The sequence below is a fragment of the Suillus bovinus genome, assembly GCF_016758785.1.
Source record: "Suillus bovinus strain UH-Sbo-P2 chromosome Unknown EDB93scaffold_71, whole genome shotgun sequence".
NCBI lineage: Eukaryota > Fungi > Basidiomycota > Agaricomycetes > Boletales > Suillaceae > Suillus > Suillus bovinus.
In genome coordinates, this window is record NW_024542127.1 from 42,941 (window position 1) to 55,539 (window position 12,599).

A 12,599-nucleotide genomic window follows, 5' to 3' on the forward strand; every position below is an offset into this window, starting at 1 on the left:
CCATCAAAGGCAAAGTTCGACTACCGCTATCAAACTAGTGGCCTGGCATCAAAGTAGCTTTTGGTCCAGGTTGTAAAGTCGCGGCGGTGCGTTAGTTGACCGTTCGAGTATTCACAATTGCAGTACAACTCAGAGCGTAATTTGCTGCCCGATAAGATGAATTGAAAATCAAACCCTGGCTACGTGGAAAGTGAATAGTTAGATGACCACACTGAGGATATGCCGTATCTTTGTTCGGCATACAAGTTCTCTCAAATATATCTGAGTACTTATCGCAAACTTAGCGTTTACCCACGTCTTTCCTGTAGCCGCAAATACGAGAAAATCATTCATCGCGTGCCACAATTTTATGTGCAGTGCATCAACACGTTGCTTATTCTAGCTTGCGACTGTCCGTGGACCTATGGAACACCAATGTGTCTACCATGAGATACTCCCCAGCGGTGCAGATACCAGCTGACCAAACCAACAATAGAGAAGTTATGCAAAAGAAGCTAATCGATTGCCCAATCTCCAACCATGATCCTGTGTCGTATGTCAATTCGATACGATCTGACCACCAGCTAGCCCACTCACCGGTGTCAGTGACGTTCAGGAAAAACGCCATCGTCATTCCTGATCTAGATATTAGTTATCAGTGCAGGTCAAAAGGAACAACGCACCATCAGTGAGCGTCAGAGCGACGAGGAATAGCGAGAAGGGCGGTAGGTGAAGTCTTGCATTCAAAGTGGCGAACACAGCTGACAAGATCACATATGGTGCGACAATTTTGAATATCTGTGACAATCCGTTCAAGCTTCCGGTATGCGCAATGGTTAAAGAACCCACCAATAACGCTGCCATCAAGAACGGATTGAAAATTGGCACGAGACGGTACACAGGTTCCAAGTAGAACGATCTGCGAGAGGTGAGCAGAGCTAGACCAGCTTGTCGGGGAAACTCACGAAATTGAAGCAACGCTAGACATAGTCGACCATCAACATCGATACCACAAAGGTCAGTCGTATCCATCACTCACTTTCCGGTTCCAAAGAAAGCCACCTGAACGAAAAACAAGAAAAAGAGTGCTATTCTGATATCGTCAGTCTGAAACTCGTAGCATCCTTGATTCTGCGAAGCGGCACTAGCTCGTTTCGACTGGACGATCGCTTCGACTTCTATCCACAGGAGTAAATTGCACGTGAAAGCCGCATAGAATAAGCCTTCAACACTGATCGAAAGAATGACGAAACAGACGCCGAAGCCCAGGAAAAGCGATGCGATTCTGGAGGTCGGGGTGTTGTGTTGTGCTTTAGAGATGAATGGATATATCGACGATACAGCTGAGAAACACAAAAATCAGATGAATAATTGATGTCAGTTGATTGGCAAGCACCGAGTATGAGCCATGCTGAAGTTTGGTTAATGGTGGACAATCCCTGCTTTGCTTGTAAACTTTTCACCGAGCTTGCAGTAATTGTCATGGCGAGTAAGATAAACAACGCCTTGGAAACGAATGAGTAAGCTACATAGCGCCATTTGCAACTACCTACCTGGATGATTACAGATAGTTTTGCATCTTTCGAAGCACCGTTCGACGCCAAACGTGCACAACCTGCGCCAACTGCGAGGATCATTGCCCCTCCGCACATGCTGACACATAGGCAAGTATGAGCAACGTGCATAAATTCGTCAGACTGCGCTCACATCATGTATAAATCCTCTCTCTTGTTAACACTGAGTAGGGGGAATACACCAGTTATGAGACAGCTACTCATCCAGGAAAGTAGAAGTCTCAGATGTTGCGACCGAACGTGACTTGGCCATGACGCATATGGCCATAAAAAGCCCATAGTCAAAAATCCAATGCTCCACAGCGACCGGTGAGTGTAAGCAGCCTGGGACATTCATAAGTCGCATGAGATTTGTAAAATGAACAAGGGTCGACGCACGACCATGCACTGAAGCACAACCACTACGATGACCAAGTGGAACAACACTCTGCCTATAAAATGACCGCGTCTGTCACTCGATTTAAATTGTTGCACAGCGATTGGAACTCCACGTAGCGCGAATTGCTGCCAGAAGTAGCAGGGGAAAGTCACATAGACATAAAATGTCCATGGAGCTCTCTCTGCAGCAAACAGTGCCCAAAATATTGCTAATATAGTTGCGGTGGCAATTCTGACCACGGTACGCTGCCTGTCTGAAACCAAGGAAGCTGGCGGGGGAAATATTGACAACGACGCATAAGCAGACCATCCCAGATATGCTATCATGACGATGATCCGTATAAGTACTCGATTATACCTGCATTCTCTCAGCGATTGTTTCTAATGGTGGTTAAGCAGCTTACGTTTCGAGATATCGAAGACCTTGTAAAGTAACCTTGATAAGTTCAGCTGTCTCTCGACGGGCTTCGAACCATCTTCCATTACTGATCAAACGTTCTATTTTGGATAGCCAGGATACTCTTAAGAGCTTCCCGTCTTGACTGACTTCTTCCAATGGTCCGAAAGGTTTGTATAGAATAGTTTGTGCAGCTTTTGATTCTATCAGGCAGATAGTTATGGACAAACCAGGCAGAAAATGCTTTTTGAACGCACCGTGTTTTACTTGGTAGTGTTCTAAGATACTCTCTGCATTTGCTAATGCAAGCCGGGCCAAGGCTGACTCTCCTTCTCGCGGTAGTAAGTAGCCAGGTCGCGTAGGGTCTGCATCAGGGAGAATTCCCACTGAATTTACTGGATAGTTAATACCAAGCAGCGCAGCCATCAGGGGCGCAAGATCCGCTTGTTCTACGTCTCGTCGCATAAAGTCGTCAAGTTGCCAGGGCCGAGAGTATTCGTCGTGCGAGGAAGGAATTATGTCAGGAAGTGGGCCCCTGATACCTCGCCCCCACGCGATTAGTGGGGTACGTGTGTTGTCCGGGTCTGTAAACTCCTTCAATACTTCATTGTTAAAACTAATACAGCGCAGACCTCACCGCCATCACCATGGTTGCCGATCTTAGACATGCCGTGGTCAGCTGTGAATATAAAGCTTGTCTCTTCATCGTGATAGAAATCGGAGAAAAGTTCTTCTGTTCGTCGGACGATATGATCAACGACTTGGATATTGTTCATATATTCCTGTAACAAAGTAAATCAATAAAAGCGCACTGATCGAGATGCTCACCTTGGAGTGTGGCCTGTACGAGTGACCGGTGGTATCAAGACCAAGGAGGTGCAGGAAGAACACCACTTTGTCAGCACGTAATTCTGAATCAAGCAAGTCGTTAGATGATGCGTTCTGAAATAACGTCTGAAGTTGATCCAAAACCCAGGTATCTAGAGCGGTGGCATCTATCCGGTTGGTCTGATTTAATAGTACGACTGCAGTAGTTCTGAACCTTCGTGCCTTTCGTAAAGTCTTCGTCCTCCTCATCGTAACTCCAAGTGTCAACTTTTCCGGGCGTTGCACCTTGGGCGAACATCGGTAATATGTCTGGAGAGCCGAAGGAGAAAGTGTGACTGGATTGATTGAAGATAGAGTCAAAGTGAACCTGGAGAAGGAATGAGACATTGTCTGCGGCGTCCGCTGCTACGATACTAACCGGATTCGTCTTCCAACCCTGTCCCACGAGTCTCGTCAGTACATTATAATCAGAAGAAACAAGCAATTGACTTTTTACCTTGGTCACAGCAGAGACATCCTCATACATACCCCCTTATGTTTGCTTAAGTCAGCCCAATACTACTGACATATCGGGAAGTAACATACCAATAATTGCAACATGCCCCGGTCGACTTTCTGTTGGTACTCGAGTGTGTGACAATCCAAACGCCCCTCGTGTTTGAACAATATCACGCAAATAAGGCGCAACGATTTTTGGTGAAGAAGGAATGAAAGAGAACGCGTTGACATTAAATAAAAGGTCTGCGCGTAGACCGTCTCCTGATAGAAATTGTTGCTTGAGCAGTTGGTGCTACGGAAGGTGAAGCTATACTTACCTACAATGAGAACGACCCGTTTTGCTTCCCCAGGGCCAGCCTTGCGAGGAGGCATGCCATGGACGACTGGGCTAGTGAAGTAGCAGTCAAAAACAGAAGCAATGAATACGACGTGGAAGATGAGTCCCAGTGTTAGCAGTTCGAGAACATTTCTATGGGATGACACTGACATTTGTATGAAGGTGCTTAAAATCTTAGATTCCAATTGCAAGTATGGAAAGCGTGTGAATAATATGCCCTATTCAGATGCAGTACCTGTGCCACTTCATGTCCTCGTCAACCTGTTAGAACGAACTGATTGTTATTCGCTAGACATGGGCTACAAAACGTATGCATCATTCGGCCTCCCAACATTTCTTATTATCATAGTTGCTCTGTACTTGCTATTTACTGGTGCGCCAGAGGTCGTCTTCTCTGTTCCGCAGCACTTATACACTTTTCGAACAGATTCTGGAGAAGCATTCAATGTTGGTCGCTTTCTCGAGGAAACTAGCCCGTTCGTCTGGGGTTCGCTTGGAATTGGACTTTGCATAGGCTTGAGTGTTCTTGGAGCAGGATGGTAGGTTTGCACAACACCACTCTTGTTCAGCCAGATTGACGTTGTTTTGAAGGGGAATATTTTTGACCGGAGCATCGATACTGGGTGGAGGAGTGAGGACTCCAAGAATCAGTACAAAGAATCTGATTAGGTGTGTTATTTTTTATATACAGCGTGCACAGAAGGGACTGAGCGCTGCTGACTGTCAGCATCATTTTTTGCGAGGTTGTTGCAATTTACGGAGTGGTGTGTATTCGTTCCCTCAAGTCTGTGTATAATACTTACCCCATGTTGGTAGATCATGGGTATCGTGTACTCTTCCAAACTCCAAACAGTATCCGAAGCGCAGCTCTACACAAGAGATAACTACTTCACCGGTACACCTTTCCTCATCATATCTTCATCGAATGCTACTTATCAAACTACAGGATATGCATTATTCTTTGGCGGGCTCACCGTTGGATTCTGCAATCTTCTTTGCGGCCTTTGTGTCGGTATCGCCGGCAGCACTGCTGCGCTCGCTGACGCAGCTGATCCAACACTGTTTGTGAAGGTACTCGTGGTAGAAGTTTTCGGAAGCGTGCTGGGACTTTTCGGACTGATAAGTGAGTCGAAGCACTTGGTTCATGATGCAATGCACTAACCTTACTGAAGTCGGCCTTCTGATGATTGGGAACGCAAAGGAGTTCCTGCCAGGATCGCCTGTAGTGTCCGCCGTACGTATATGATTGAAGGCTTACATACGTACAAAGGGTACGCTCAATAACATGCGTGTGTTCCAAGTGATCTGTTTACTTTCTATCTTGTTACTGTCTGCCGACTCATCAAGACCAGCTCCAAGTGCATGCATTGCACTAAGTTCTTCTAGGTCGGTCTCACGAGCGCGTTTTTTCCTGCTTGGAATGGATGAGGATGTACTTGACCATCACCATATGTATATTGCATCGCAGACTTTTGCAACGAGTGCTGATCCAGGGAACTTGCAACCTTTCGGGGCGAAATCACATTGACGGCGGCACTTCCATCAGTGATCTGGTTTGCAAGATAGGCAGGTCACTTACCTGTCTTAGTAAACCATGAGTATGTCATCTAAGCCTGCACCTTTTGGAGGTGCCCAAAAGCCTTTGCGGGATGCGAAGCTGAATGAGTAGTGCTGTCGAAGTCCGGTTCAATCCGGTTCTCTCAAGAAACTGGACTTCTCGAAAGTCCGGCGGGTCCATGTCATTCTTGTTTGATTCATTTTACAAAGCCCTCGCATCTCTCTCGTAATCAATAGTATGACCCTAGTCTCGATTCCGCTCAGCTGAGCCATCCGATTTCCTGGCGTTTCGCGGAGTTCCATAGTGCCTGCCCAATGCCATATTCTTGAGGTCAACACAGCAGCAAATACTAAGTATTGCCTCAAGGCTTTCGATCAAGGGTATGGCTTGTTATCATATTTAAACCACGTTACTACCTACTCTTCCCGCTCAAAGCCTACTACCTCGCTCAGACTGATCCTTGACTACTCGTCATGAGTGACAGCAATCAATTGAGGGACTCGAACCCAGTTCCTCCAGACGTCACAGCAGGAAGCTCGGTACATTGCTGTGCATCACTCTCAAACGCTGACTCTGATACCCATCTGTCCAGGTTCAACCACCACGCAAGTTTTCTCGGTTTCTCAAGAAAGCCAAGGATGGTGTCGCGAAGAAGTTTTCTGTAAGTCGAGCAACCGGATTGTATTGGGGTCAGGGTCAGGCTGAGATCATAAAGAAGCGCTCGAACATGAAGAATTTGCGCAGCCACGAGCCTGAGGTAGGTCACCTTTCAGTTTCTGCTTTCAATCTTAACTTCTGATGGTCGCACAGGTTCAGGATGCTCTATCTGTCGTAAAACAAACTGCTGATCCCAAATCGGCACTTCAACACGCTAAGGAGGCTGTCAAAGGGATCAAACCACTTTCGAAGCGAGTGCAATCTGCAGTATCTACCACCCAAAATGCACCAGCGGGTCTCGAAGACGCATATACTTTACAGGATACATATCTCAAACCCCTCAAGATATTCGACAATGTGATCGGGACGCTCGCGGATGTACGGTCCCATTGCTCTTGACTGGAACCAAACTAATCCCGTGCCGCAGGTACATCCATATGCAAAGATTGCACTGGGCGCCTTGTCTTGCGCTTCAAAAGTATGTTTAGCTCCTTTCTCGTTTCTCTCACCCGCTCACCGGTCATCGGTGTAGATGGTCATCGCCCAAGCGGATCGTGATCAAGCAGTCCATCATCTTGTCGACAAGTTGGATCAAGTCTATAACTTCATGATACAGGACGAGACGCTTCGCCAGATTTCATCGATGCGTGGTATCGTTGGACAGATCTCTCAGCAGACCCTTGAATACGCCCGTTTCATCAGAGATTATTCAGAGACTAAGAACTTTTGTGAGTCTTCAAGCCGTTGCACGTTTTACATGCTCAGTCTTCTATTGTAACAGGGAAGAGACTCGGGAAAGACATTCTCACCGAAACAAACAATGAAATTCAACAGTACAGCGATGCGTTGGATGCGCTCATGCAAAGCTTCCGGGACCAAGTTGCTCGGGACGTTGCTATTCACACCCACCGTATAGGTAAGGATTTACTTCCTTCTGACGCAACAGCTATACATTTCTCTTCAGGCGAACTACTGGACCTCAGTGGCATAGCATATGCAGCGAACGCAGGGCTAGATACCAGAAAAGAATGCCTCCGAGGGACACGGACTGAAATACTCTCCCAGATCACAGATTGGGTGAACAGCACTGGAGACGACGTTCCACGCGTGCTGTGGCTATCTGGCCCTGCAGGCAAGGGCAAATCGGCCATCGCCCACACGGTTGCAAAGTGGTTCAGCGATGCGGGAGGGCTTGGTTCATGTTACTGCTTCGACCGTCGTCATGAGAAGATATTTTCTACCATCGCACGCGATCTCGCTGACCGCGATTGGGGGGTGAGGCGAGCGTTGGCAGATACAGTTCAGAATGCCAGTGCGCTCAAGACTACAGCTGACATCTCCCAGCAATGGCAGAAGCTTCTGGTCGAACCACTACAGAAGCTCTCGGAATCAACCGCGGGCCCTGTCGTGATCGTGATCGACGCACTGGACGAAAGCGGCGAGGCCAAGACACGATGCGACCTTCTTCACATTCTTTCCGGTAAACTCCAGAACTCCGCTGTTCCTCAAATCATGGAGCTCCCAAAGAACTTCCGGTTCATCGTCACCTCTCGCCCGCTTCGCGACATTCAGAAGGCTTTTGCGGGCGCTCAACACATTCGAAGGATTTCTATGGACGACATTCTACCAGAAGTCGCGGAACGCGATATCTACGCTTACGTGTCGAAGAAGCTGGAAGGGCTTCCGCATTTTGGGAGCAAAGAGTTTACAGCCCTGGCCAAGAAAGCTGATGGTTTTTTCGAGTGGGCCCGTCTTGCTTGCGAATCCATCGAAGCACCTCCTGCTGGCTTATTTTCCGATCAGTCGTTCAATGTCATGGTGTCCCGTGATCCTGTCGAACGGGAGCACTTGTTGTATGATATGTATGAATTCATTCTCACACAGATCATGCCAAAGGATAAACACACAAGCTCCAAGTCTCGGCAAACACAACTAGCGAAGTTTTGTTCTGTGATGGGACAAATTCTTGGCACGGCCGAACCCCTCCCTTTGGATTCCCTTAATGCCATGCGAAGTCATTTTCCAGATGAAACCGAGCGTTACAAAGTGGAGGTCATAGTAGAACACATGGAATCCCTCCTCAGCGGCACCACCAACTCATCCACCCCAATCCGACCTCTTCATGCATCCTTCCGCGATTACCTCACAGACGAATCCCACAATAAAGAGTTTTTTGTCGACGTGCCTAAGGTTCAACGAGACCTTGCTTTCGCATCACTTGGAGCGATGAAAAAGAAAGATGAACTTTCCTTCAATATCTGCGATTTGAAATCATCTTATCTCCCCAACTCCGAAGATCCCGGTCTACAAGAACGAGTCGAAAAGCGCATCCCCCCACACCTATCCTATGCCTGTCGGTTCTGGATTTCACACGTACAAGCCACCGACTTCGATTCAGAACTCGCCAAAGGCATCAAATCATTCTTCGACCATGAGCGACTGTTCTTCTGGCTCGAAGTCCTCTGCCTCATCAATGCGCTCAGCGGCGCAGTCCCCGCCCTTCCGCTTATTGCCAAGTGGTTGAAGGTGAGCACATGGTCATCAGCGTCAGCTAACATGCTCACTAACGCGTAATCGCAATTATAGGGTCACACCGGATACGAAGATACCTCGCCCGCTGCAATAGATGTGCAGAGATTCATTCAAGTCTTCGGCGGCATGATCTTGCACAGCACACCTCATCTTTATGTATCAGCACTGCCATTCTCGCCTCTCAACTCTGCACTATCCGGAACGTTTTCTACACGGTTTCCGAACTCTCTTCGTGTAGCATCTGGACGTGATATCAACTGTACGGCTGTCCTGGCTGTGATCAGCGGACACACCGGTCAAGTTAAGTCAGTCTCGTTCTCGCCAGATGGGACTCGCATCGCGACTGGATCGAATGATCGCACTGTGCGGTTGTGGGATGCAGCAACGGGGCAGCCAGTAGGCAAGCCCTTGTTGGGACACACTGATTCAGTTACCTCAGTTTCATTCTCACCGGATGGGACACACATCGTGTCTGCCTCGGAAGATAACACTATCCGGTTGTGGGATATAGCAACACGGCAGCCCATTGGTGAACCCTTATTGGGACATTCTTCGTCGGTTTACTCAGTCGCATTCTCGCCAGACGGAAGTCGCATCGTGACAGGTTCGGACGATCAGACTGTCCGGCTGTGGGATCCAGCAACAGGGAAGCCAGTTGGTGAGCCCTTGCTGGGGCACACTGATGGGGTCTACTCAGTCTCGTTCTCTCTGGATGGGACTCGCATCGCGACTGCTTCTGCGGATACCACTATCCGACTGTGGGATACATCTACTGGGCAGCCAGATGGTGAACCCTTGCAAGGACACACGAATTCCAATTTCATTACCTCAGTCTCGCTATCGCCGGATGGGACCCGCTTTGCCACTGGTTATCAGGATGGTACTGTCCAGCTGTTGGATGCAGTAACAGGTCACCCAGTTGGTGAGCCCTTGTTGGGGCACACTGCTTATGTTCGCACAGTCTCGTTCTCTCCCGATGGGACTCGCATCGCAAGTGGTTCTGCAGACAAGGCTGTCCGGTTGTGGGATGTAGCAACGCGACAGCCAGTTGGTGAGCCCTTGGAAGGGCACACTGATGAGGTCCATTCAGTCTCATTCTCTCCGGATGGGACTCGCATCGTCTCTGCTGGTTTGGACGATAGGACAGTCCGGCTGTGGGATGCAAGGACAGGGCAGTCAGTTGGTGAACCCTTGCAGGGGCACACTGCTAGGGTCTGGTCAGTCTCTTTCTCGCCGGACGGAACTCACATCGCGACTGGTTCTGCAGATACGACTGTCCGGCTGCGGGATACAGGGACAGGGCAGTTAGTGGGTGATCCTTTCTGCGGGCACACTGGTGGGGTTAACTCAGTGTCATTCTCTCCGGATGGGACTTGCATCGTTTCTGGTTCGGACGATAAGACAGTCCGGCTGTGGGATGCAGGAACGGGACAGCCAGTTGGTGAGCCTTTGGAAGGGCACACTGACTTTGTTATATCAGTCTCGTTCTCACCAGATGGGAGTTGCATTGTATCTGGTTCATTTGATAAGACTGTCCGACTGTGGCGTGCAGCAACAGGGCAGCCTGTTGGTGAGCCCTTGCGGGGGCATTCTGATCTAGTCCTGTCGGTCTCCTTCTCTCGGGATGGGACTCGTATCATTTCCCGTTCATCGGATGGTATCCGTGTGTGGTATGCAGCGATTGGGAAGTCATTCCAGTACCATGCCGAAGAAGACTGTTCAGCATTCTCCCCGCATGGCAGTTGCATCCCACATCCGACAACGAACATCCCCGCACCCCATACTACGAACGATAACCTCATTTCGTTCTCGTCAAATCCAACGGCACATGCACTGTGCGACACTACTGAGCTACTTGCAGGCACCCCCCATGACGATCACACATTTGCGCTGGGAGGCGATGGATGGGTGTTAGGACCTAATGATCGGCTGTTATCTTGGGTCCCACCCGCTTCTCGAAAAGCGTTTTATAATCCTCGGACTGTATTAGTGATACCCAGAGGTGGTGTTGAGCTTGATCTGAGTATCATGGCGCATGGGACAGGCTGGCAGCGCTGCCACAAGGAGTGAGTTTTCAGTGTTTTCCCTTCCTCGCAGCTAATCAAATTGATCCTCATAGCTCTTGATTACGATTAAATTGATTTGCGCAGATGCCAGATACGCTTTGTCTAGTACGATATGCAGTGTACAGTTAATCCATCGTCTATTATATATACGCAGTATTGCATTTAAGGCAGTTTGAGCGAACAATATGTTCGAAGGGTCGTGACTGAGTGACAGATTTTTGAGAGCGATCATAGGGCAATGAATATTGTGATCAGAGATGCGGTCGAGGGAAACCAATGGAAAGAATAGCGTGTTCAAAGCACCTCCCAAAGTGGATTGAAGAAACTGAAGAACATTGCAGAGCAGTAGCGGGCAAGTGTTTGGATAAGTATTGCGGGGTCTGTTTTGAGTTGCACGTGGCATTTAATCGTACAATGTATCACGTGCTTCTGTTTACGTCATAGTATACCCTCGTCACTTGTTGAGCCAGATGCTCATTGATTTTATCTACGGCTATGAACGTCAAATCCGAGTTCAAAACTTCCCGTGCCCTGCCAGATGTCGTCGATCGCGTTTGGTAGTCGTGCGCACAGTCAGAGAAAGAAATGGGTATTGCTGGGACCAACTCAGTTACTCACCTGTGATGTCCTCTGCCCGTGGCGTCATGCTTGGAAAGACCATCTCGGAAGAACATTACTCCCATTGGCGCAGCCCCAATATGCTCACCAAATTCGCCGATTGCTCGCCTGTGATAGTTGGACGGTCAAACGGCGCGCTACACGTGAGAGACAAAAGGAACTCACAAGAACCGGGAAAGTACATCGTACTATGCAGCTTGCAGATCCAACGAATATACGAGAGTGGCCAGAGAGGGACGGTTGACCCATGCCGATTCGACGAACATACGAGAGGGGCCACAGAGGGCTAGCTGACCATGCTGGGTGCAGGACGCCCCACATCAGTACCTGGTGGAGCGATTCTTTGAGTCCTAAGGGACAGACAGAGACATCGCATATCCATAACCATGAACGGAGCGCTCACGAACTTGGCAGCGCGTTGAGGGGCCTACAAATATTTTCATTCGTCCGAGTCGATAAGTACAATTTTTGGCAACTCGTAAATTTTATTTTGTGAGGATGCTGAACCAGGAGATCGTGGCCTCACATAGCGCGCTGCACAATCAGACGGTGAAGAGGTGAGCATACCTTTCGAGAAAATCATGATAATAACAACGATCTACAAAATCAGCGAGGCGCATAACTCGCCTTGGCCGGCGCAATCCGATTTTCGTCCGGCCAATGAGTCGTATGATGCGCTGATCCTCGTGATCGTCGGTGGTCCAGTGGCAGTCGAGCCCAACGAGGTTGAAGTTAGCGTGGCTAATGAGTCATCACGTGTTATGTTAGGCGAGACACTGCAATTTCAAACCGCCACCGAACAACCGTCAATTTTTCACACGAAGGTTCTTTGAGAATGTATACTGCTAGGACCTATCGGCGCCCACCCCGCGTATAATGGAATAATTAGACACGGTATGCATATCTCGGATCACTTGCACTGATATGAGATGCTTTAGCTAATTGAAGGAGGCAACTAATCGAGGTGACTTGTGTTCACTGTTCACTATCGCCCGATTTCCCAAGGGCACTCATCTGCACATCTTAAACTCTCAGGGCAGGGACACCTATATAAACCCTTAGAGAGAATCATATTATCTTCAGACAGTTCCTCCCTTAGTGGACCATAGTTCTTACTGGTACGCCCATCTTGCGTCCGCTTTCTGATTAATCGGCCTTACGTGACCAACACAATCTA

The 12,599-nt window shown here is 48.6% G+C and overlaps 4 protein-coding genes across 4 annotated transcripts; 3 read left to right on the forward strand and 1 right to left on the reverse strand.

Annotated features, from left to right (window-relative positions):
- Positions 1–301: 301 nt before the first annotated feature.
- EDB93DRAFT_1232130 (Phosphatidylinositolglycan class N-domain-containing protein) lies at positions 302–4,143 on the reverse strand (the record flags this gene model as incomplete). Its single annotated transcript, XM_041451297.1, has 19 exons — positions 302–525; positions 577–615; positions 663–777; positions 829–898; positions 945–959; positions 1,019–1,322; positions 1,376–1,484; positions 1,533–1,632; positions 1,687–1,877; positions 1,932–2,289; positions 2,336–2,531; positions 2,586–2,912; positions 2,966–3,110; positions 3,157–3,336; positions 3,371–3,523; positions 3,575–3,592; positions 3,653–3,687; positions 3,742–3,915; positions 3,972–4,143. 19 exons carry the CDS (start codon positions 4,141–4,143, stop codon positions 374–376), a joined length of 2,853 nt encoding a protein of 950 aa, XP_041303696.1. The 3' UTR covers positions 302–373.
- Positions 4,144–4,250: 107 nt separating this feature from the next.
- Positions 4,251–5,498, forward strand: EDB93DRAFT_1170879 (ATP synthase subunit C-domain-containing protein). The gene is made up of 7 exons (XM_041450347.1): positions 4,251–4,364; positions 4,419–4,530; positions 4,583–4,660; positions 4,719–4,755; positions 4,808–4,886; positions 4,938–5,114; positions 5,164–5,498. Exons 1-7 carry the CDS (start codon positions 4,286–4,288, stop codon positions 5,235–5,237), a joined length of 636 nt encoding a protein of 211 aa, XP_041303697.1. The 5' UTR covers positions 4,251–4,285; the 3' UTR covers positions 5,238–5,498.
- A 524-nt stretch (positions 5,499–6,022) lies between these two features.
- EDB93DRAFT_1107121 (uncharacterized protein) lies at positions 6,023–7,030 on the forward strand (the record flags this gene model as incomplete). The annotated part of the gene is made up of 7 exons (XM_041447686.1): positions 6,023–6,088; positions 6,142–6,210; positions 6,244–6,306; positions 6,360–6,584; positions 6,634–6,684; positions 6,739–6,934; positions 6,972–7,030. 7 exons carry the CDS (start codon positions 6,023–6,025, stop codon positions 7,028–7,030), a joined length of 729 nt encoding a protein of 242 aa, XP_041303698.1.
- Positions 7,031–10,538: 3,508 nt separating this feature from the next.
- Positions 10,539–10,808, forward strand: EDB93DRAFT_1092346 (uncharacterized protein; the record flags this gene model as incomplete). The annotated part of the gene is made up of 1 exon (XM_041446429.1): positions 10,539–10,808. A coding segment is annotated over one exon (270 nt), but the record flags the coding sequence as incomplete, so codon positions are not given.
- Between the last annotated feature and the right edge of the window lie 1,791 nt (positions 10,809–12,599).